This window comes from Oryzias latipes, chromosome 19, assembly GCF_053564925.1.
Source record: "Oryzias latipes strain Hd-rR chromosome 19, Olatipes_Hd-rR_3.1".
Lineage (NCBI taxonomy): Eukaryota > Metazoa > Chordata > Actinopteri > Beloniformes > Adrianichthyidae > Oryzias > Oryzias latipes.
This window is the reverse complement of record NC_136255.1, coordinates 6,626,338-6,652,634: the sequence shown is the minus strand read 5'-3', so window position 1 is coordinate 6,652,634 and position 26,297 is coordinate 6,626,338. Positions and strand designations below refer to the sequence as shown.

Below are 26,297 nucleotides of genomic sequence, written 5' to 3'. Positions count from 1 at the left end.
TCTCACTTTTTTTTTGCTGTCATGTCTGCTGTGTTCCTCTGGGCTTGCTGACCTTTCCTGGTTCATTTATTAGATGTGTATTGAAGCAAAACAATGCATGCTTCCTGAAAATGAGAAAATAATCCAAAGGAACATGACACACTCCCATTGTTTGCCAGCAGACATGAGGCCTGCTGTTTATGGCTTCTATCCAGATTGGTGCCGATAACAGAGATAAATATTTCACCGTAACAGAATGTGGGACATGAAGGCAGGGACACCTCGCAGGGAGAACCATAAATATTCCTCTCCCTCGTTTTAATGGTCATGCTTTATACCAGTTCTGTGTCTGTGCGGCTATATGGTCCAGGGAAGCCCAAAGGAGCTCACAGGAGCCTGGGGCAAGGCGTTCATCTTTAGGGAAATGACTCCTTCCAGTATTTCATCAGCCAGAGTCTCTTGAAACAGAAGAAAAAGGGTCAAGAAAATGACCAGCTGTTTCTTGCTATCTTCCATGCCCAGAAATAAGCCTTTAGATAAAACAGACCCAAAGACCAATTTGTTCCTTGGATTTCTTCATATTTATTAACAGGATCCAGCCGCACGTTTCCATAAATCTGTTGAATCGCCTGAAGTGGAGTCCCAGCTGCATGCATGGGTGTGACTGCACCTCTGTGTATATAATGTGTCTTTAGGAGCTGCTGACAGATATTCTCTGTTTCGTGAGAGCGGAAGATTTCCCAGGGCAGTGGTTACCCAGATGCACACAAGGACACATCATCAGAGGCTGCATGCTAAACATACCGTACAAGCATGTGCATCTTAATGAACCACACATTTCAACTTTGCAAAAGACTGGAAAAAAAACACAACACTGAATTAGTTTTATTAAACATATCTTGCTACATTTTTGAATAAAATTAAATATGACATGAGGATCATAACTTTGAATTTAAACAATAAGAACCCAGACACATTTTCCGGAAAAATTAAAAGTTTTACACCACAAACCAAGTGGTGACTAATCACATTTCTGATATTTTTCTGTTACACTGATGTCACCATGGGTTCTTAAAGAATAATTTTATTCCACTGTAATAATAAAAAAAAAAAAACTGCAGGGACAACCAGTTGTGTTTTTAGTGTTACATTAAAAACATGAAATGTTTGAGTTTAACATCAAATTAGACAGAATAATTCATTTTTCTCATGTAATTTCGAAATCATAGAAAACTGTGAAGATTTATTTTGCAATAATATTTCTTAACGAATATAGTTACAAAGCAGTAATGAATGAACCCGGTGGGCAAACTCACTGTATGATTTAGATCAATGAACATTATGTATTTGTCATGACTAGCATTCTGCAAAGCACGTAAGAAGGAAAAAAAGTAAAGATAGCAAATCTATAAACAAAACAAGAAAAAAATACAATATTATTTTGGCCAGAAGATGCTAACATGTTGCACCTAAATATTATGAGATTTAGAGACAACAAATTGGATCTAACTGCTCAATCAAACATGACAACTGTTTTTAACATGTTTGAGGTTGTTTTTTTTTTCATAAAACTATGACAGTAGCTAAGGAAGTAGAAAAGCTTTATACCATTTAGATGGATTAGACCAGGGGTAACCGTGTTCCCCCGAAAGGGATAGAGCAGGATGGATAGATGTATGTATGTATGTACGGATGGACGGACGGACGGACCAGTGGTCACCCACTCAAAGCATTAAAAGAGCCATTTGGGCCCTTGTCTTACCAACCCAGCATCGTATGTCTCTAATTTGAAACACACCATTCCATGCAGGACTCCACCTAATTTTGCAGCACTTGAACGTAAAAAACACTGAAGAATTTTTTTGTTTAACTGGAAATAGATCCATGCATTAATGGGTTAAAATGAATAAAACACCAACAAATACTTTCTTTATACCTATGCTATGCATAGAGGAACAATGGTTTGTTTGACGTTAATCGGGTAAAGAACTGAAAATTAGTATTTTTTTTTTTATAAAATATTTCTTTGTTACTCTTTAAAGACCCACTCTAATAAAAAATTATGTCTTTAAAATGTTCTTGTGACATTTTTCTGATGATGGAAGAGGCTGAGAAAACTAGGCATAAAATAACTTTTCTGATTATTTCATTGTTCAAATCGTTGTAAATCAGGAGCGACAAAAAAATACTGTTTGAAAAAGCCTTTGACATTCAGCCAGCAGGCCACAAGCTCCTTGCTCTTCTCCATTCTGATGCATCCACTTGTAAACGATTTTCAGCCAAAACATTGAATATCTGATCATAACTATCAAAAGTTTCAAAAAAGCAAGCTGCAAAACAACCGCCTGCATGCACATTGCTCACTTGCAAGCTTTGGCTTGGTTAGTGAGAAACGCCAGTGGCAGGAAGTGATGTCATGCTGTTAATGGCAGCTTTCATGCATGAAACTGGTTTTGAATCAGTCTGAGGAGGATTTCTGCTCCAAGAAATGTGTGAGGACAAAGGCCGCGGCTGATGTGAGCAGCCATGTCCTGGCTGCATTACCAATCGGATGAGTGAGGTCAGTGGTATCCAGGGCGACAGCACAGCCTTGTTTTTGTGGAGGGGACAGCCAAGCCAGATTGTCTAAAGATTTTAGAGTGTGGAGTTAGGCTCTGAACAGATCATCGTTGTTGTCAGCCGTCTGTAAGATGAGCAGAAACACCGCCACCTTCTTCAGCTTATTGTTACATGCTGCATGTCACCTGCTGCTGTTATCTGGCAGCTCCACCAGCACAGACACAATGCCTGCTTTTGTTTTGGATGAACTCCCTGCCCTTTATACATTTTTCTATCTTTGGAAGTGAAGCTGCTTTTCTCTCTCATCTCCATTCCTTTTCTCACACTTATTAGTCATTCGCTGCAAGTGTTGATCTTGATGAGGACAGGGGCTCTTCTGCTCAATCTGTGCCGCTGCACAGACGAGTGCAACAGGCTGTCCTCCGTTACGCTGCCAGAAAGCTGTTTCCTTAGATATCCTGAGCTTGGAAGGTTGAGAGTTAGAGACATTAACAGCATATTTCTGCAGGTGGGTAATGAGGGAGGGGGACATTATAAATTGAGTTGGAGAGAAATAAATAAATAAACAAGAATGACTGAGTAGCCCAAGAGTAGACTTTCTACACAAATCTTCTACAGCTCATAAATGGCTAAGATCCAGTTCCAGCTGAGAGGAGAGCATTGGGTGGGGATTAACAAAGCATGACTATAGCTGAATGGAGAGCAGCCACTTCACCAGATGTTTATTTTTTTATTGGGAAACTTCTAGAGATTTGCCAAAATGTAATATCAACCTAAAATGATCATTTAGTAGATTTTCATTTGCTCATTTAAAAAAAATCCCTGAAAATTTTGACTTCAAATATTATTTTTTCATTGAGCCACAGCTGCAGGCTGAAAGGCTAAAGCTACGTTCACATTGCTCTTGAAAATGCACGTTCAAGCGGCCACTTCCAATGAAAAATCATATTTTTGGCTTCTGCGTTCAAAACTTTTGCATTCAACACGTAGCTACGCACAATATTAAGACAACTTAACTTAATATTAAAACAACTTTGGGCTCTACAAAAAGTGCATCCATCATATGCATGTTGAAAGTTAATCTCAGTCAAACTTTAACCAATCAGGGATTTTGATTTCGATGTGATGTATGGATAGCGTCTCTTTTGATTCACAGGAGTACCAATAATTTGAAATTCGATCATGGAGGAAAATGTAATAATTGCGGTTGTTCCCAGTCAGAATTATATGACACAAACTCTTTCATATATCAGTACAGAGCTGTGAAAGAAAAAGCCTAAAACAAGATTAACAAGAATTGCACCGCTTCAACATTACAAGCCTCTTCCGGCTGTAGATGGCAGACATACACTAATAAACAGTAGAGAAATAAAAAGATAAAGAAGCCCATCTCTACCTGTCCACTGTGAACACTACAGGCTGAATGTGCATTCAAGAACCCACGTTTAGCACTTTCTTCAACGTGCATTACACATCCGGTGTGTCGGTAGCTTAAGAATGTCCAAGGAAAAGTTACAAAAACAACAACATATCTTAAACAGTCTTAGCAGTATAGTTTTCAGTTGCACTAATATGTACAAACTGGCATATGGAAGACAGAAGTAAATTCATACATTAGCCTGGCTTGTGTATATTTGCCTATACATGCCTATTCAGTCATGCTGTTGCACTTACTGTGTGCTGAGATACTTAAATTCCAATTTTCTGATGATTTACCTTCAAAGAACTCACTCTGCTCAGTCCTAACAATACTCTGAGTTATAATTTCAGCTGGCCTGAAATATTTATACCATTTAAGCCTAAAGCATTAAAGTTTCATTACACTGCATGGTTGCTTCAGTACTTTTACATTTGTGTCACTGTTTCCAAGTCCTTCAAAACTCAGAAGAGAAGAGGGGCAGACAATTCTCTTCACTTTTTCATGATGGAATTCTACTGAGTTCTGCTTTTCTATCAGTGTGTCATCTCATCTAAAAATAAAAACATAGTTATTAAAATAATTATTCCTTATAAATAGGAATATTTCTTTTTACCCAGGCAACTATCTTGATTTAGTATGATCAGCTTCAAAGGAAAGCCTTGCAGACATAATTAGTCTGTGAGTTTTAAAACAATTCTCATGCTTGCTTCGTTAAACAAAGAAATGATTTTCAGAAGTTTGAACTACAAATAATTTTTCTCATCAATTTTGCCAAACTAATTTGATCATAGAAATACCTAATCATACTTTAAGTATTTCTTTAAATATATTCCTTTTTTTCCTCCAAAGGTTCAAAAAGTAAATTCACGTACAGTATATTGAACAAAATGTGTTATAAATCCGGACATTGATTTTTATTTTTCCAGACTATTTGGATGTTTTATTGCCTTGTCAATTGAAAGGGCCAACAGGACTGGTGCACTCTGGGTAACTCTAGAATGAGCCACACTGTTTCATTGTGTTCAGCGGGGAAAGGCTGAATGCTCCAAACATATGGCTGCAAGCATCACATTGATAGAAGAGCTGTTATTGTTGTCACCTTCTGCTGTGTTGTGCAGTGTGTGAATGCAACACAGCCCTTAGAATCAAGGTGGATTGTTGTCATTTTGGATTTTGGTTTATTTTGTGACATAATATGTTTGTTTCGTGTCTAGAAAAAACGATACCTAGACTTGAATAACATGTAAATAGCATTTATGAGGTACTCCTGTTCTTTATGACATGCCTTCATACATTTATTAGAAGGCTTTGAGGTTGTAATAATGTTTTTAGAATTGTTTAGATTAAAATTCGTAGCAATTTATACATTAGATAGATAGATGACTTTATTAATCCCACAATGGGGAAATTTCATGTTATATATTATTATTATTATTATATTTCATTAAGTATGTGAAAAATAACCACACCTGATCTTCAGTGTCTTAATTTATAGTTATTAGACAAAAACCAAATAATAAAATATATCGTGATTAAAAGAATGTGAGCCATCTGATTTAAAGAACCGCTCTGATGAAAATGTGTTTTTGATGTTTTTCTGGTGCCGGATGATAAAAATAAAGAAATTTCTGAGTATGTATATATTCAAATTGGTTTGAATAAGGAGCAGACAAAAAATGCCATTCGAAAACGGTTATATTTGTTCCTGGAAAATAGAAAAATCTGATGCAGCCGCTTGCAGACAAAAAGATCCATGTGCGCCTTCGTTTTCCTCTTCCGAGCTCACATCTGGCTCAAAACTGTTCGGCTGGAAAGCTTTAATATTACTCACCATTTTTGTTGCACCCATAATATTGGGTTGGGGGTCTGGGGGGCTGTAAACTAGGTGGAGAACATGTAAACAAAAAGATGGGACGTTTGGGCAGGCTTACACTGCACCAGTGGTCACGCCCACAAGGTGAACGAGGTGAATTTCTAATGAACTACTGCTGCTCTGCAGAAACTATGTCCCAGAAAATATTTGTTTTATTTTGCCAGCAAAATCATAATTAAAAGACCTCTTCTGGGAATGCTTAGAAAACAGATTATGACAGAGTGGTGCTTCATTACAATTAACATGTTTAGGAAATAAGGTACTCTCAGTGTTGGCATTGTGAAATGACTTCATGTTTTTTTTAGTGTAGTAGTTTTGTGCCAAAGATATCAAGCAGTAATAGTTGTCTCATGTGTTTATCAGAACCTCTTTCACATGTGTTTTCATCCACAAATCCTTACGATTTCTCCTTTTCCTGATATGTCAGTGCACCAGCGTTTTGTTTAAAGGCTTACGTTTGGCCTCCAGCCCTCCACAGTCAGGGTAGAGCAGGTGACCTTGAAGGCAAAAGAAGCTGTGAGCTCATGTGTGTGTTTGGGTTTGTGCGACACTGACAAAGATAGCGATCTCATCTGAGCCAGTTCTGCTGTTGTGACAAACGTCAACTCCTTAGAGGAGTGCCATCACTTTTCGCGATGCCTTTATTCGTCTTGAGATGCCTTCTCCATGTCAGAACCCGTTCTGTCACTGCAACACCTGCTGCCATGGCAACCGACTTAAACCCCCACCCTGGTTATAAGCAGAGAGAAGCATGGGTAATCTGACTTCACCTGGATAGCATTTCCTGTGGGTCTTTTTTGTCCTTGAACCATTTGTATCTCAACATATACCATTTTTTCACGCTTTTACATTTACACAAGCTGTACAATGCAGACAGGGCACTAATGAATGAGCCTACATAAATAAAATTCAAATGACTGTGCACACAGCATGTTTAGCTTGCTGTAGATAAATGCAATGTCCGTAAAATATGGGTAATAATTGTAGAGTGCTACCTGAGGTCAGTGAACAACCTGCTGAGAGCTGAACTACCACACAGAACATGTGCTATGAGGTCCTACCCTGAGAAACCTGAGAAATCTTCTCAGGTAATATGAATCCCTATACTTAATAAAGGTTCTCTGACTATTTCCTGATTATGGGGCTTTTTCTCCCCTTTGTATGTTTAGAAATGGTGATAACCTTTGTGGTGGAGCTGGTTCATTTGAAGGGAGTGTGTTTTTTCCAGAAGCAAAGATGACTCATAAAACTTTCAGAAAATGACTAACAATTATTTGGCCAAGAAGTACAATGCCTTAAAATCAAAACCAATGAAAACGTTTGTAGAAAATGATCTGGAATGTGGAAATGTTTCAAATGCAGTTACTATTTTAGCACATTTCGTTATGCATGGTGTCGAAGCAGACTGAATGTTGGTGTAATTCAAACAACTGTACAGCAAGTAACTAACACTGTGCACTCCTCCACCCATCATCTTATGACAGTAGTTCTCTTTTAGAAATACAATAGAATGGAAAGCGTTCAGGAGAATAAAGGAAGGTAGAGAGTGATGAAGACAAACAAAACTACGCACAAATACTTCTTTTAATTTCCAATGGAATGCACCCGACCCTTTAGTCTTTAAAAAATCTAGCTTTTATTTTGACAAAGAGAAAATCTTCTCAGTTATAGTGCATATTAAAATTAACTTTTTTTTTATTAATAGTTTAAAAACCTAATCCAATGAAAATTGTCTTTTGGTGTTTTTTTTCAACATGTTTATGTGGCATTTTCTGATGATAGAGGAGAAATATAAAAAAAAATCTTAAAATTGTTTTTCTGAGTATTCAAATCATTGGTAACCCTTGTGCTATCCTAGGCACTTTACCGTTGGTAGTTGGGTCATCTAGACCCACTAGACAGTGCTCTGAACCTTTTTTCTTCAATGATTTGTGATCTTCACTGGTGTCCATGGATTACATGAAATCTTTCCACCTTTATCCACCTTTGTTATGGTAGGGAGAACACGTCAATGCAAGGGTGGGGTCATCTAAGATAGCACAAGGGGTAATCAGGAGCAGGTGAAAAAATGCCATTTAAAAAAGCTTGTAGTTGTGATAGAAAATAAAACTGGCAGGCTACAAGCTCCCTGCTGTGCTCCATTCTGGCTACATTCACACTGCAGGCTGAAACGACCCAATTCTGATTTTTTTTGCCCCTATGCGACCTGTATCTGATCTTTTCATGACAGTCTGAACGACACAGATCCGATCTTTTCAAATGCGACCCAGGTCACTTGGGTTTCTGGTCCTGAATCCCATACGTATCCGATCTTTTGAAATGCGACCTCCGTCTGAACGGCCAGGCCACATGTTTCCGACCCGTACGTCATCGATACGCTACAAACGTCATAATTCTGCGTTGAAGTAGGCGGGAACGAGAACATAAACATCAACCATGGCGGACGATGCTGCTGAGACCAGTCAGTGGAAGGGAAGCGAGGTCACCGATTTGATTAATATTTGGGGTGACAGCTCTATTCAGGCCAAACTTATCGCAACTGGGCGGTTTTTGAAAAATTTTCCAGCAAAATGGCCGAGCGTGGTGTTGAACCTTTCCCGCGATGGCTTTTTTCCCCCTTTCCAAACTTGGTCAGAGACGCGGGGGACCGAAGGCGGGTCCTTCTTCGGGGTTCACTTCCCCGTTCGGACCCTCAGATTCTCCAGAGCGGGTTAATAAAGAGTCAATAGCATTTATTCTGGGGGAAGCCTTCTTTTAATAGCATTCTCCTTCCTCCATAACACACAACATGAATGCGCACCCACTGCCCCTCTCATTCCCTACTGCGCTGCACGTGCTCTCTCCTCTCTCCTACACACACGCGCGTGGCCCCAGCACGTTCACATCCCCATTCCACAACAGTGGGTACAGATGATCCTGGCTCCAATGCCCTCTTAAAATGAGAAGATTGTAGTTGTGCTGGCTCCTTTGTGAAAACAAATGTAATACAGCAAAGAGAGCTCTGCTGTTGACAACAATGTTGTTGACATCGATTGTTAACGTTAGTAACTTCCACAAACAACGAGTGACGTCGTTCACCATTGAGTACTCTTCTGCGCCATTTCACGTTCACACAGGAGATCACAAAAGTTCACAAGTAATTGGAAAAAATCTGATTTTTTTCAAAAAATCACAATTGAGTACTAAGCTCTGCAGTGTGAATGTAGCCTCTGATGGATCCACTTGCAGACCAGTAGAACTATGAACATCTTTTTTTTTTCATCTGAGCAGGCATCTGGCTCAAAACTGTACAGCTGGATAGCTCACAATTTTTGTTGCACCAGTAATGTTACGTTGGAGGCGTGAGGGGCTGTAAGCTTGCAGAAGAGCACGTGAACAGATGGATGATGGGACGGGACTGAGCTTACTCCACGGCAACAGTCCTGCCCTAAACTCAGAGGCAGATTTCTGATGCATAGTTTTTACTGCGGAAACTATGTCCTAGAAAACGACACAGGTGTTTCGATTTAGGCTAAAAACGACAAAATCATCTTTGAAAATAAATCAAAAGATGAATGGGACTTCAATGTAAAACAGGTTTTGTGAGCATCTGAGCCATAGTTAAACTTCAGACTGGACATAAAGTAGTTTCTACAGCTTATTAAATCAAATATGAACATTAGACTAAATAAGTTATAATACTAATATTTGTAAAATTATCACAAATATTACTCTGGTCTTCTATGTGAAGTCCAGAGTAGAAAAGAGAAAGTTGTGTTAATAAATGATCCAAAAATGAAAGAATCCTCTCTCTGTGTCTGGAGTCCTTCTCACCCTTATGTTGCTTGGCTTTGGTCTCTCTGAGCCTGTGGGAATCCCTGACGGGACGTCAGACGCTGATGCTGCAGCAGACTTGCGGCTGCTTTGCTGAGGCTTCAATTCTGCATAGTGTAGTGCCTTGATGTGCCAAAAAATTGTAAAAGCTGCAGCGAGAGCAGGTCAGATAAGGGATCCTTAATTACAAAGCCTGCTATGGCTATCTGTGTCATTTTTTATCTCAGCAAACCATGTATCAACTTACTGAGCATTTTCCAATTACTTAAGCGTTCATAAAATTAAAACTACATATTTTTTGCCTTTTTCTCTCAGTTGTGTCCAATGTCACTAAGCAATAACACTAAATTCTTCCAAATAGCAACACCCAACCTTCTCTCCTCATCACTGGAGTCACTGAAACAAACAATGTTGGCAGCTGTCTTGTTTTTACAGGGAAGTTCAACCTTAAGCAGAAAGTGGGAAAATACTCCAAAAAAGGCTAATGCAGCTGGGAATACTGTCGCCCAAAAATGGCATTTCATTGTAAACAGAAAACAGAAACCAGTGTCTCTGTCCTAATGTCAATGTTTTTAGAGATGTTGCATCTGCAAAAAAGTCAAATAGGTGTTCATGCATGAGCACCAAAAAGTTTTTGTAGGAGAGGGCCTTCCTGACTCAGTTTCCCTGCAGTTCTATCTTTAGCTTTAATATACAGTTAATAAATAATATGCACCCATAATGTTTTTATCAGGCACTACAGCATTTGAGAAAACTGCAGTTTTATCAAATCTTGCCTCCTGCTGGTAGCATGGCACATGACAATGAAGACATCCTGTATACTTCTCAAGTGGTTCTGCAGGTTTAAATTGTCAGGGTGAAATACCCAGAATCTTTATGCGGTGGGTGAATCCTTCACCCAAAGCTGCTGAGAGGAGTTTGTCCTGTTTATGTTAGCATACATATTTATCATTCCAAACCTGAAAGTAAAAATGGGTGTGTGCCCATTTGTCGTGTTCATAGACTTGTGTGCTTGTAAAATATTTTCTAATAAAAATTCCCAACTATTTTAGAACCAGGCTCTGGTTCTAAAGTTTGGAAATAAAAAGTGAGTTAAACGTAGGTGATTGTTTATGGAAGCCACAGGTACCAAAAGAGTCAAGTCTTTGCTCTTGGCCCCCCTTTCCTTTTCTTTGGTTCAGGTATGCTGTTGAAACCATATTGACCAGAGCATTTTTTGCGGTTCAACATTCTGAGAGGGGTAACAAAAAGGACTAGATTATCAGGTCTCATTCTTCAGTGAACTGACCCTCCCTCCCTCATTCATTTGGTTGTGTTTTTCTCCACCTCTCATTGAGTCTTTGTTTTTTCTTGCCCCTCTGACTTACTCCTGCCTGAAAAAGAGGTGCTTTACTACCTGTTTAGTGGGGGGCATGTGGAGGAGAAAGCTGCAAATCAGCAGGACTAGATCCTCGCGCAGAGACAGCACAGCTCTGTAAGTTCCTTCAGCCTCAGCGGATCGCCTTCAGAGGCATTTTCAATTAGACTGAAGTACAACAACATCAGTTTGAGGCAGGATACCATCATTGGATGTGTGAACAATGCTGTTAAAGAAGTCGGGTGAGGAAGATCTGATTAGTTTTGAGGCTTCAAATTGAGAAAGGACAGAGATGATATCAAGGATCTCTTTTGTTGCAGTTTTTAGCCAAAACCTTTAATATTTTAGTAAATATAGATGCAGATTTTTAAATGGTTAGGGTATTGGCCTATTTTATGACTAGTGTTGTCATTTTGGAAGGAAATGACAACACCACATAGGTAGGGAAAGCGATTTGTCAGTTGTTTCCTGCTAAGGCTGTTGTACACCTTAGATTCAAGGGTCACCTGTCAGTCAAGTGACCACACCTCTTTGACGCTCAACAGTAGGCGCAAAACTACCAGAAATAAACCTCGTACATTTAATGAGAACAGCACATGATGAGTTTTTAGTATAACAAATAGGATGAGTTTGAAAGTTCTGCTTCCGACACTGAATTAATTAACAACTGTAAAGCTTTTAAAAATAATTTTAAAAAGTTGATATCCATGCTGATACGAATAAACAGCAGCAGATGTCACAATCTTTAATTCATTACATGGAATTCACATTGTTTCTCTTTTCTCTATAGTTCTCCCTGTTTATTTGTGTGTGTTTGAGTTGCACCGCACTTGAGGCATGCAAAGCACTTTACGTTGTAAATGTTTATTTAAAAAGTGTTATGTAACTGAAATAGACTGATTATTTTGTGAAAAATTCTTCTTTGCATTTGCATAACCACTGCTCTGGCTTATAATGGCCTGGCTCTTACACCGCTGACATGTGCACACCAAATGATTTTAGCAATTACTTAGTGCTGCGCTCCTTAGTGGTTTACTCAAATCGTAACTAAGGCAGGAAGACAAATGTAAGAGTGGTCAAATATTTTATTTAAGACAAGTTTTGAAATTTTTATTCCAACAGACTATTTTTTGATGGATTTTAACGGGGAAACAGTTTGGCAGATGACTCCCAAAACCTGCTTCCAGGCTCTGAAGGAGCTGCTCTTACTGAATCTAATTTTTGTCATTTCTGCTACAAATTCTACTGTTATGTTGTTTAAACTCCCAATTCAAACATGTTTTAATCTATTATAAATCATTCCCAGTGGCCTTTTGATCATGATTAAGCAGTTTTCAGCCAAAATTTAAAAAAAAAACCTTTGTTGTTTTCCGGGACATAGTTTCTGCAGAGCGGCAGGAGTACATCAGAAATTTGCCTCTGACTTGTGAGCGCGAGTTAGCCCGTCCCCTACCCATCATCTACCTGTTTATGTGCTCTTCCGTTAGCTTACAGTGCCTCACACCCCAACCTGACATCAGCGGTGCAACAAAAATGGCGAGCAACAAGAGCTATCCAGCAATACAGTTTTGAGCCAGATGCCAGCTCAGACGATGAAAACAAAGACATACATGGATCTATTTGACTGCAAGTGGATGCATCAGAATGGAGCAGAGTTTGTGGCTAGACATTGTAGATTCTACTACAAGTTTTATCAAATTGTCTTTTTTCGTCTGCTCCTGAGCCACAATGAGTTGAAAAAGAAAAGCGTATTTTCTCGACCATAAGGCGCACTTAAAAGTTGCAAATTTTCTCCAAAATGTACGGTGCGCCCTATGGAGTGGTGCGCCTAATGTGTTGTTGTGTGACTTAAAGAGGACGTAGGAGAGGACAGCATGAGAACGGTAAGGAGGGAAGTGAAGATGTGAAAGAAGACACCCCCCGTACGTGCATAATGCAGAACAACATCGTTTTGGCAACCCTGAAAATGCAAAGAGAAACGCTTTAACTGCAAGGTATCAGCTACGCAGAGGAATATGGGATTCGAGCAGCTGCGAGAGAATTCAAGGTTAATAAATCCCTTGTCCGCAAGTGGAAGAAGCTGGAAAATGAACTCCGCCAGTCAAGAAGACGCAGCGGAGTTTCCGTGGAAACAAGGCGAGGCCCGAGTTGGAAGACCAACTCGAGCAATGGATTAATGATCAGAGAACAGCTGGGAGAAGCGTCTCTACAGTCACCATTTGACTGAAGACAGTAACGCTTGCAGAGGAAATGAAAATTGACCATTTTCAAGGAGGCCAGCTTGGTGCTTTTGTTTTATCAAACGCTGCCATCTTTACATCTGGGCAAAGACTACGGTGGCGCAGCAACTTCCAGCGGATTACAACGAAAATCTGTCCATCTTCCGCTCCTACTGCAGTGAAAAGATTGCCGACAAACACAACCAGCCCAGCCACATCAACAACATGGACGAGGTGCCGCTTTTTGACATTCCGGTGAGTCATGTTGTCGAATGGCGAACACCGTTTTAATAAGACTGGGAGGAAGCGGGGGGAGGTAGGCCACAGTTTGTGAATGGATTCTAAATGCTTGGGTTAAACTTGCTTCCACTGTTCTCCGAGCTTTCGCAAAAGCCGGCATCATTCATAAGGAGCCGCACAGAAACCAGACGGACTGAGAATTCTGAAAGGGTACCTGGAGTGTTTGATAGAAATTTAGCCCAGCTGTTCATTTCAAATACAGAAGATGAGGGGTTTAATGGATTTTTAGATGCTGATTGATGACTTAAAAAATAAATCACAACCAACTCAGCTTTGCTCCTGCTGCCTTTTCTTTAAACACACACTAGCATGCATGTTTTACCGGTATGTGTTAACGTGCCCGTGCCTTAAACCCTGGTGCGCCTTATTTATGTGTTAAATACAGAAAAAGTACCCATACCTGAAACTGCGCCCCATAAATCAGTGCACCCAATGGTTGTGAAAATACAGTTGTCAGAAATGAAATTTTAAGCTTAATTTTCTATTTATTTTCCTCCATCCTAAGAAAAATGCCATAAAAACATGTTAAAACAACACCAACACCATTTCCATTGGAGTGGGTCTGTAATGATCAGAAATGCTGCATGGTTCACTTCACTCTGGAGCATTTCTTGTGTTTTATTAATCACATCTGGTTCCTTATAGCCCCTTCTGTTGTAGCCTTTATGGGATGGAGATCAAAGTGTCTGCTGTTGCTGTAGTCAGAGTTGCTTTAACCGCTCAGTCTTTGTACAAAGATGTTTGGACTCATACATGCTTTGTTAAAGGAACCAAACAATTGTGGGCAAAAGAAAAACCAATAATCCTCCACCTGAGAGGGCATGATTAAGCATGGTTTGGACAACAAACAGCCATTCACTGGAGGCATAATATGCGATGCCATTGGATTCTTCTCACTTAAAAGGATGCCTGAAGTGAGACCAGCATATTGAGAGGAGTTTGGTTTACCCACAAAAACCAAATGGATGGTTAAAAGAATTTTTTTTTTTTAATCAAGAATCAAGAAGAATCAAGAATCAAGAATTTTTATTTGTCACATACAAAGTTGTATTTAGCAAATACAACCAGTAGTGAAATGTACGCCAGGTCCGCTCCGTGGACAGTGCAAATAATGCAAATAATTAAGAAAAACAGCACAGATGAAAATATACATGCAGTCTTTCTTAGTACGGAATTATATAGGTGCAGGATACAATGTAAGTTGTATGAATTAGAAAAACCAAAAATAGCTGAAACCTCACAATTATCTGGAAAAATTATCAGGTAAATTTAAAAAGCAAAAAAAAAAGTTTTTTTGGCTTTCATGAAAAAAGAAAAAAAAACATCAAATAATTTCAACTTGTTGAAAATCACATCTATAGTTTCATTTGATTAAATCCAGGAAGCTGTAGCATTATTTTTTGCTTGCACAGAATTTTAGAAAATGATGTGATCGCACTCAGTGATTAGTATAAAAAAGTGCTGCCAAGTTCCCACAGTAACTAGTTACGCAATCTTTCTTTGTCACCCTAACAGCCATTTTTTCTCTCCTCTTTCTTTAAGGGCTGAAAAAACTGAAGTACTGGGTGAAGATCTGCTGCAGGTACTAATGAGACTTCTCTGAATGTGTGTGCCTGTGTGTGTTTCTGCTTCTCTTAATGTGATTTTTGCTGCCTCTCACAGGAAAAATCATTAGTGCTGCAAAGTATTGAGTATGCATAAAATGACTTTTTTAAACGCCTGTCTGAACTGCCCTCAGGATATCTTTAATAAGCACTGAAATTAAACTTCTTTGCAAGACAAAAGGCTGAATGTCCCCCGTGATTGATCCGGGGGAGTGCAGCATTGTAATTGATCAGATTAAAAACGCCCTCAGTGACAGCCTCGTCAATTCCACAGAGTTGTTCTTTTAATGAAATAATAGACTTAATTTTACAGTTAACCTTAGTTTGGTTCACAAAGACTTTCCATGCCAGGATTATGTTAAATATATTCACAGAAAACCAGACAGCAATATTTTTATTTTATTCTGAAATCAAAGACTTTTAAACTTTATCCACATACAATATATATGTTTTGCTTTATCCTAGTATTGAACTTAAAAATGTGGGGCAGGTGGGTATAACTTCTCATATTTCAGACAGACCTTTCCCTCGTCTGTCTGCTTCAGGTGGAGAAACGTCTGGAGCTGGTCAAACAGGTTTCCCATAGCACACACAAGAAGCTGACCGCCTGTCTGCAGGGGCAGCAGGGCGTGGACGTAGAGAAGAAATCAGTCAGATCACCTTCGGTAAGAAAGATAAAAACTGCAATGATTGTGATTTTTTTGTCCCCATTTTGTAATTCAGCTAATCTTCCATTTGATTAAAAAAACAGAGTGTGGGGGGCCCTGTGCAATCATTATGCCTTTGAGTCAAATTAGACATAATCAAAATCTGACAATCAATTTTTTGATGTCTGAGCAAATGTTGGTATCTCCGGTTGTTGAGATTTAAATTTGAATTTACTTTACTTGTTTTTGTTGGGGCCTTTGGGTGAAAAGGGCTGTTTTGTTGCTGGGAGATATGAAGGGGGAACTCTTAAATCCTTCAATGACCTCATTGTCCAGTACCAAATATTGTATTTTTCAGACTATAAGTCACTCCAGTTTGAATCTCAGCAGCCAAAAAAAGGCAATATAAAGAACAAAAATCATCTACAAGTCACACTGGCAGATAAGTCGCACCTTTGGGAGAAAAGTGTGATGCGTTCACATCGAATGCAATTCATGCATCATATTCTCTACTAGACATTTGTTCAAAAATCTGTTAAAAAATTTGACGCTACATGAAAGCAGTGTCTGTATAAAAAATATACAATGCATGGAAGACATGGATGATGTTGTTACGGCCCCAACAGGCAAACCTGTCACATAGGGGAAATCACAAAGGGGCCATAACATATGAAAACTGGACATCAAGAAGATGAGGAACACTGGTGATGAGGTGAGTGCCAACAGCTGGGTCCAATCTGGAGAGCAGAGCAGAGAGGGGAGGGGGAGGACTCCCAGAGGCACCATGACAGTACCATCCAATTACTGGCCAAAAACCTGTCTCTCCACAACATGGAAGCTCATGTCAGGCATCAAAGGCATCATTGCAACCAAGATAAACAGGCACATGAATCAATAGCAACGTGAGCAACGCACAGAGCAACGCACAGAAGGGCATTGGTAGAGATTCCAGCCAAACACCAACTCCTGTTTGATAGAACAGCTGCTCTAGACTGCAGGTCACGACACACAAACCTGTGCACAGCCTGGATTGATTACAAGAAAGCCTATGACTCAATGCCACACACGTGGATCACTGAATGCTTGGAGCTGTACAACATCAACAGGACTCTAAGAGCCTTCATAGGAAACTCAATGAAGCTGTGGAAAACCACCCTTGAAGCCAATGGGAAGCCACTTGCACAAGTGTCCATCAAATGTGGGATATACCAAGGTGATGCTCTGTCCTCTCTGCTGTTCTGCATAGGTCTGAACCCCCTCAGCCAAATAATCAACAAGACTGGCTATGGATACTGACTCAGAAAAGGGGCCAACATCAGTCACCCCCTCTACATGGATGACATCAAGCTATATGCTAAGAGCGAGCGTGACATTGACTCCCTGATCCACACCATGAGGATCTACAGTACTGACATTAGGATGTCATTCGGGCTCGAAAAATGCAGTCAGATGGTGACAAAGAGAGGCAAGGTAGTCCACACAGGAGGGGTCTCATTCCCAGCAAGAACAATATCAGACATTGAGGGCAGTTACAAGTACCTCGGAATTCCACAGGCAAATGGCAACCTACAGCAGGCAACAAGGAAAGCTGCAACAGCCAAATACCTCCAACGAGTAAGGCAAGTCCTGAGAAGCCAGCTCAATGGCAGGAACAAGACCCGGGCAATAAACAGTTACTCACTGCCAATTATTGGATATCCTGCAAGAATAATCAGATGGCCAAGGAAGAGATACAGACCACGGATGTTAAGACACAAAAGCTCCTCACCATACGTGGAGGGTTCCATCCCAAATCCAGCTAGTGAGCATGGAAGCCAATATCCAGGATGCATAAAAACATCAAGCTCAAGGCCCCAAATGACAGTGTGCTCAGTGAATGTCTCAGACAATGGAGAGCAGATGATACAGTCATGGGAGGACAAGCCCCTGCATGTGATGTACCAACGGACCATAAATGAAGTGGCTGACATCAAGAAGTCCTACCAATGGCTAGAAAGGGCTGGACTACAGGACAGCACTGAAGCACTCATCCTGGCAGCTCAGGAACAAGCTCGGAGCACCTCCGAAAGTGGTACAGAATGAAAGAGCAAAGATCCTGTTGGACTTCCAGATTTAGACTGATAGTACAGTACTGGATAAAGAACAGAGGAAAGCCCTTGTAGTGGATGTGGCAGTAACAAGTGATGGAAACATCAGGAAGAAGGAACATGAGAAACTGGAGAAATTCCAGGGACTCAGAGAAGAACTGGAGAAAGCCTGGAAAGTGAAGATGACAGTGGTGCCTGTGGTAATTGGAGCACTCAGGGCAGTAACCCCCAAGCTGGAGGAGTGGCTACAGCTGTTTTAGTGTTGCTCTGTGGCACGTTTTATCTACATTTTGCATCACAGTCCTATTGGTTAAAATGTTTTAAAAAAAGAATAAAGGCGTTTCCTTAGATAAACATATGATAAAAATGTGAAATTGATCAAAAAAATGTTTCAATTTAAGTACATAAAATCAAAATTTGGAGAAAAGAGAGCAGGTTTTATACTCCAGCATTGACATAAATCAAAATAATTAATATTTTAGAGAGGACAAGAATTTTTCTGTAAGTTTTATAAAGAATTTATAGTGTGCAATAATGTGTAGACATCTAAATGCGAAGCACAGTTTAACACATTTAAGAGTAGCTCAGGCATCATTTATATGACATTGGCATTTGACATTTATGACATTTTTGTTGTGGTGTTCAAAAGTAGAACAGACAGCAAAGTGGAGGCAGCATGGTAATGAATAAAGAGTTAACATTGAACAAATCTGAGGTTTTCCTTTTTTTTAAAGGTGTATTTTAAATGTAAATTATGAAAAAGGACAATTCCTTTTTTAAGTGTTTTTTTAGGAAATAGTGCAAAACATTGTTTAGAAAAATATAAAATAAACATTTTGAAAATCTGAAGGCCTCATCAGACATTCTTTTAGAAAAATGCAACTAATATTTACATTTGTCTAAACTGTTAAATTGTTTTAACCTGTAAATTTATCAATAAACCATCCATCTCTTACTCCAGCTTTTTAGTTCTTGGAGATGAAGGCAGACAGGCATCTTGTGAAGTTTTCCAAAGACATGTCGTTCATGATCCCAGCATACAAACACTTCAATAATGTTGTGTATTAAGTGGTGTGTTGACAGCTGCCTACACTTGAATTTCTCCAAAACAGAGAAAATTGACTGTCATTTCTAGAAACCCAAGACAGAAAAAAACTCTTCACATGGAAAACTTACATTGATATTATACAGATACTCAGAAACAAGAAGAGCATCCAAAATATATGCTGTAGAAAGAATATTTTTGCTTGGTTAAAAAGCTACCTATGGACTGAGTAACAGTTTAGACAAATTTACTATCTTAAAAATATAGAATTCTTACATGAAGAGTCCCTTTGCTACCATCAAGGCTTTAACTGATGTCTTGAAACTATTTGATGGATAGGTTTATGATCCAATTGGTTAATATGTTTTTTTAATTAGTTGAGCTAAGACCAATAATCAATATCAAATGTGTATTTTTTTTTCTTTTATCAAATATATTGTATATTTTCCTTTCTTTTTGCAATGATGATGAATTTTATGTGTAAAAGAAATGTTTTAGTCCCATAAAGCATCAGTGCTTCTTCAAGGATTTGCACATTTGTTGGAGCCTCTGATGTTTTTATGTGTTGTTATGTGTTGTTTGCTGTAGTTTTATAGTAGTTTTATGCATTTTTGCCCTTGTGTAATCCAATATTTTTAAGCAATCCTTGAGGGTTACAAAAATCTGCACTGTTGTCATTCATCTATGATTAGTGTAACACCAACTAAACAACACCAATAATTTAGGCAGTGTTGGTTTTTGAAAGAAGATGGTTTACGGGAACCAACATTTTTGCCCCATTTCTCATAGACTTTAATGTGTCATCTGCTGTTTTTGTTACAGTGTGAATGCGTTGTTTATATCAGGTTCTAATCACAGTTTTTAGAGCTGAGTGACACATTCAGCAGACCGTGGAAGCTGATTCATCCAGTCTATCTGCTTGTTTCTGTGCAGAAGAAGCTTCCACTCACAACGCTCGCACAATGTATGGTGGAGGGGGCGGTTGTGGTCGGGGACGAGTCTTTACTGGGGTGAGCTCACACACAAACTGATGCTTTGATGCAAAGATGGGAAGGGAATCAAGCTGTTGCTATTCAGATGGTGAAAACAATAAAAAACAAATTCTACTGTGGGAAGAGACTTCAATCTCTACAAAATGGTGAATCAGAAACTGGGAAAAACATTTTTTTCCCTCACTTTTTGCTGATCCTGTTTCATTCCAAGATCACTTAGCAAGTTTTTTCAGTATTATGTTACTTTGCAAACTGATTCTAAAAAAAATCATTTAACTTTTTCATCTGTTTTCCTTCAGTCTTTAATATCTCTAAAGCAAGCATGTCATATTTTTAAACAAAAGTGCTTTATGAATTTATGAATGTTCATTTGACAGAGGATGGAGTCTCATGTCCCTAATGGCTAAGGGGTGTGTGTGTTGGGGGGGTTTATGGTACAATGACCAAAGATACTATAGAATTGTGCTGGACATTGAAGAGTATGTCAAAACTAATAGCACAAAATGACAGTTATTAAAGCAAACTTAACCCTGAAGAACTTCAAAACTATTTTTCCTGAAAATTTAAAGAATGTAGAAAACACCACAAACCAAGTGGATCACTGAACACATTTCTGATAATTTTCTGCAACAATGACGTCACCATGGGTTCTTACGGGTCAAACATATATTATAATAACCAGACCAATTAAACAAAACAGTTATTTATTGGTTTATCATCTGATTATGGAATCAGATAAAAGTAAAGTATGGAATACTTTATTTAGTGAATAATGAACATTTGGGAGCCCCTTAAGGTTTCAATGTCAAAACGTGATTGATTTGATCTAATGCATAATAATTATATTTATGCTTTGTTCCGAGTAATTAAATTATTGGGGAAATTGTCAGTTTTTCAATCTCAAACCTGTTATGCAAAATAGATTTAACTAAACTAAAAAACGTTCTTATAAAGTAATCATTTTAGATAAAGTACACAAAACGCTGTTTTAACAAAAGACAAGTTTTAAGATATTTTGATTCGTCAAATTGATCTAAGTAAAGGTTAATTTGTGTTGCTTCATAAATGATTTGCTAACTGAGACAAAACGCTGTTGCAGGAAAATGTTGAAGCTGTGTGGCGAAACGCAAGAAAGACTGGCTCAAGAACTGATCCTGTTTGAACTCACCATCGAGAGGGACGTGGTGGACCCGCTGTGTGAACTGGCAGAGGTATGGAGACCACTGCTGCTTAATCCATTTGTAAACCCAGTTAAACAGCTGTTTTAAAAAACCCTATACTTAAAATGTTATTTTTGTACTAATTGGCTTCTCATTTTAATACCGAGACTGATTTAAATGGTGGTTAAATAGTCTGAAAGTTCCACATCACATTTTACATCCAGAATCTTTCTATTCATTTCACCGAAAAAGATCTATTACCAAAGATTGTAATAGTTTATCTTATATGTCCAATGGTTGAAATCTTGTCTTCATTTGTCATTAACTACACTCAAATGATCAATATTAGAAAAGACGTCTGTGCATAGTTTGTGGGAACGTTGATCTTAGTGATCTCTTTTTCTGTTGAAAAGTTTTCTTTTAAGATAGTTGAATGTTATTAAATATTAAAAATGAAAGTGACATAAATGCTAAAACAAACAGAATCATTTTAGGCTTTATATGGACATCACGTATTTATCAATATAAAATATTTTTTATGTCCAATATTTGTTAATCTGACAAAAAAAGAAAAACTTTAAAGCCCCTTCAACAAAAACAAAATAAAAGACTGTTCACCATGTCCCACCAGAGGTTTCATGTAAAATACTTTATTTAAATATTTCCATAAAAGCATTGAAAAATATCTGTTAGGACTGTGATAAAAGAAACATTAAGTGCTTAATTTCCCAAAGCACACTGTCCTTCCTTGCATAGATTAAAAATAAGAGAAAAATGAGCTTTACTTATAGGAAGTGACCCCGTACATCCACTTTACTAAGATCCAATACGTTTCTTAACCTTTTTTGGCAAAATAAACTTTTTTTAATTGAATATTGTTATTTTAAAAATACAGAAATGATTGGTCTAAGAAAGTATTTTAGGTTTAAAGTCACTTCTTGCGGTTGTTTGCTACAGTCTTTTGACTTGCAAATAACCTGCTCTTTTTAGATTCAACTTTTAATTAATTTTTAAGTTTTTTCAAAACTTTTCTAAGATAAGCAAAAATAATTCTTGAGAAAAGTATATGATTTAGGTCCGCTTAGATGATTCCTCTGAGGAGAAGGGACAATGTGGATTAATCTGCTGTTTAGATGAAAGTAGTCGGTTAAATCGGTTACAGGCGCCGGTGTGGAGCGTCTAACGGTACTGAGGTGCTTTCTGCTCTGACAAAGCTTCAACATTTCTCTGTGCTCCCAGGTGGAAATCCCAAACATCCAGAAACAAAGGAAACATTTAGCAAAACTGGTCCTGGACATGGACTCTGCACGCACACGGTGAGTGTGTCACAAAGCAGGACTTTGTTGGGATGTGAGAAACTCCATCCTCTTTGACTGGAGCAGGTCCTGAAGCTTCTCAGCAAATGTCACTGGGGTTTGATTGCACCTTGAAACCGAAGTGCATTTAACTCCTCCTACCACAGGCTGCCATTTGTGGGGAAGAGTCCTTCCCTGAAACACATTCCTGGAGTTGTCTCTGTGTTTTTGAGGACATTTGGAAAAATATGGTTTGATTTCAGGTGTCACATTTATCAGTGTGTAAAAGTGTATTAATCTTACTTCAGTTAACAGCTTCCTGAGTTTCTAATAACTTGAACCAAATTTGTTTCCTTTTTATTTTTTTTCAGTTAATTTAATTTCAGATTTACATTAAAAAAAAATAAAACTAGTCTCTGTATGTTTATTCAAAAACAGGCGAAAATAATTTCAGGGCAATGTGCTAAATCTCTTTCTGGGACTGAATTGACCTGAAGAATAAACTTTTGAAAGGTTACAGAAAGTAAATGTAGTTTCTATACTCTCTGTTTGCAGGTTTGAATTCAGCAGGGACAGAACAGAAACATATGAAAATAGTATTTATTGAAATGACATGCTTGAAGGGTCGTCTCCTTCTTCAGTCTCAACAAACTGTTTTGCTGTGACTTGTATGAAATCAAATTAAGTCACATTTATATGGTACTTTCCCTATAAAAACATAACACAAAGGGCACAAAAATTAAAATAGAGTCCCTTCCATAGACCTACACACAACCCCCACCCCTTTCACACCTCCCACCCCCTAACTGATGGAGAGAAACAGTGAGAAATAGTCTGAGCACGAAAAAAAGGTTGGTTGTTGGTGACGCTGATATTTGGGACTTCCCTCCCTGATCTTAGGTTTTTTACAGCTGAAATGATTAGAAACCCAGTGCCAGAGGATCTCAGGGTCCGCGAGGGTTCATATGTTCATATTTCACTAAAAGATCTGATAGATATGAAGGCCAAAGACCATTAAGATATTAAACAATGTTAAAAGTGTCTTAAAATCATTCCTGAAGCATATCGGGAGCCAAGGCAAGGGTTTTTAAATTGGGGTGATATGACCCGCCTCCTGGCCTTGGTGAGAACTCAGGCAACAGACTTCTGGAGAAGCTGAAGGTTCTAGCAGGGCAATACAATAATCAATGTACTGATGGTGAAAGCATGCATTAGAATCTCCATATTGGCAAGAGAGAGTAGAGGGCGGACCCTAGCCAAATTTCTGAGGTGATAAAAACCAGTGTTAACCACTTTTAGGTTTCTGAGTGTTTCTTTAGGTTTATGAGTGTTTCTGAATGACTTAATGAAAGTTCTTTTAGCTTCAAAGACTGTTTCTTTCTCTTAGCTTCAGGACAGATAACATTTTTTTTCTCTTTATCTCAGCTTTTGTACATGAAAGATTCAAATGGGGAGGCTAAGATGCAGATGGAAACTGATAATAATAGGAAAGAATAATGACACATGAAGATGTATGTGCAAAAATACAAAGATATGTTCAAACTAACTTGGTTTATTTGTTATGTAAAATGACTGTCAATGTGAGACATATATACGATGAAGTCATGTGCAGTGCACAGCAAGAAAAAACCCCAGCTGGGTTCTGTTTGTGTGGAACACGAACTTTAAGTTGAAAATATTTAACTTAATCAATATTCTCTAGAACAGAGTTTTTCAACCTTTTTTGAGCCACGGCACACTTTAACCTTGACAAAAATTCAAACCACACCAGCATCCAAATTAAAAAAAAAAAAAGAAGAAACTCATAGTCTGTATTTATACAGCCCCTCCGCAATCTCACATGCATTTTTGTGATACTTATGTCAGAAAAAGCTAGAAGCTGCAGCTTTCTTTTCTAAAAGATGTAATAACAGTTAAGTTAAAAGATTTAAAAACTGTTTGATGCGTGTTCATTGTGGTTTCAAGGCGTTTAACAACGAATATTCATTGTAAGCTGAGACGCTGTCACTTCAACACAATGCATCATCGGAGATGTAGTGCAAACAGTCCCCAAACGCAGACAGACTCGCGTCTCTGAGCTTCATTGTTTTGTTCATTTGTTCCTCGGTCTGATACCGGATCCCGCGGAAAGCGACACCGCTAAAGACGAACTTAAACTGATATTTTTGTTAGAACTGAGCAACTTTATGAGCAGAATCAGAACAAGGAAGTGAAGACTTTAACCACTTCTGATTACCGTGATTCTTATCAAAATGTCTTTAATAGAATCAAATAAACACAAAGAAAAAAGTATTTTACGATCTTTTATATTCCTAACTACTCAGTTTTTTATCAGGGCCTGTTTGGATGAACACAGAGCTGATATCCTGGAGATGGTAAATGATTTCAATTCAGTTAATGAGGACAATTTCCCACGGCACACCTGACCATCTCCCACTGCACACGAGTGTGCCGCGGCACACCGGTTGAAAAACACTGCTCTAGAAAATGTAGATGTAAAGAAGATTTACCAAAATGACCAAAAACGTTCAGTTCCTTAGAGCTGTGCATGAAACCAGAATGTGTCAGTGCTTTTAAGCACAGCTTAAACTGTCCTGATCTCTCAAATTTGTAAGTATCACAGCTTCTTTGAGCTGATTCCCTGTCAGGTCAGCATTGCAATCAGTGTAAGATGTTATTTTCCTCATTGCAGTTCAGTCTGTTAGCTCCTTTAAAATGACCCAAATGTGAAGCGAGTTTTCCCACAGAGCCGCTGAGAGCACGGCTCCTCTAGCAGCGCAGAACATTGTCTGCACTCAGAAAATCAGAAAGATGGACAATGTCGGCAAACCCGAGGCTGACAGCAGGAGTCAAAGTAATAACTAATTAGCGAAAAAGAGGGGAACGTGTAGACAAGTGTTGGTTTTTGAAATTCAAAGATTTTTCTAAGTCCCTTTTTGTGCAGCTGTCTGTCTGGTTTCTGTTTGTGCCTTTCCCTCTAAAAGCAAAATGTGAAGTTTATAAAATAAAATAAAATAAAATAATACAGAAAAAAAACAATAAAAATAAATGTATGCATAATCTGCATCTGTTCCCAGGTATTACCAGTCTACTAAGTCATCTGGGGTTTCCACCAATCTGCAGCCAACAGGAGCCAAGGCTGATCACCTCAGGGAAGAAATGGAGGAGGCAGCCAACCGAATGGAGATCTGTAGAGTGAGTCCTAGATTTTCCTTTACAACCATGAAGTCATTTTTACCTTTGGGGCTTCATTTTTATTTATTTATTTGGTTCTCAAGAGACCATAAGGCTAATAATAGTCTTGCTTTGTAAGACTGCGGAGATACTCTTAGTAAAAACCAGTTAGAAGACTTTTAGACTCTTAGACTTTTCTTGTAGATCTTTCTTTTTACTGTCTTGACAAATTAGATATCAGGTCAATGTGTCTGTTGTTTGTGTGTCTGTTGTTTATTCAGAAAAGGTTGATTTATGAAATTTAAATCAAATAAATTATTTTAGTTTATACGGTCACATAGGGTTGATGCCGAAACTTAGACTTTTTTAAAATGTATTATTTCAAACAAATAAAATAAAAAATAAACGTGGCAGACAGAAATATAACAATGAATGACAAAAATCAAAGTTGAAAAAGGGCTTTGGATGAAGATTATCAGCTTGTGTGTCCAAAACCCTTTTTTTCAATTCAATCCAAATCTTAAATTCATACCAACAGTATTTTTACGGAATTACAAAGAAATAATCACATAAACTGAAACAATCAATCATCTCATAGGTTTAAAAAATAAAAACAAAAGATATCAATAAATCTTGTTGACTCTACTATATCTATTTGTTATATCATCCTTTATGATTGCAAATTCTATTTTATTATGAATTTACAATTTTAAATGTCTTCCCTGCAGCTTTTCCATATCTGAACCTCACTTGTGGAGATCCAGTAAGGTCTA

The 26,297-nt window shown here is 38.3% G+C and overlaps 1 protein-coding gene across 12 annotated transcripts in view; it reads left to right on the top strand.

Moving 5' to 3' along the window:
- LOC101158144 (rho GTPase-activating protein 44) overlaps positions 1-26,297 on the top strand; it is a 76,958-nt gene that overhangs the window by 20,949 nt on the left and 29,712 nt on the right. For 9 of the 12 annotated variants that reach the window (XR_013651673.1, XM_011488410.3, XM_078937924.1 and 6 more), the window contains exons 2-7: positions 15,063-15,102; positions 15,670-15,789; positions 19,837-19,913; positions 20,995-21,106; positions 22,295-22,371; positions 25,428-25,545. Coding sequence is in view for 11 of the 12 variants with exons in the window: in XM_011488410.3 (XP_011486712.1) it covers positions 15,063-15,102; positions 15,670-15,789; positions 19,837-19,913; positions 20,995-21,106; positions 22,295-22,371; positions 25,428-25,545 (544 nt within the window). In the remaining variant the exon portion in view is untranslated. Of the gene's footprint in view, positions 1-2,444; positions 2,540-15,062; positions 15,103-15,669; positions 15,790-19,836; positions 19,914-20,994; positions 21,107-22,294; positions 22,372-25,427; positions 25,546-26,297 lie in introns of those variants that run through there. The other 3 variants (XM_078937929.1, XM_078937930.1, XM_078937926.1) reach the window with 3 other exon arrangements.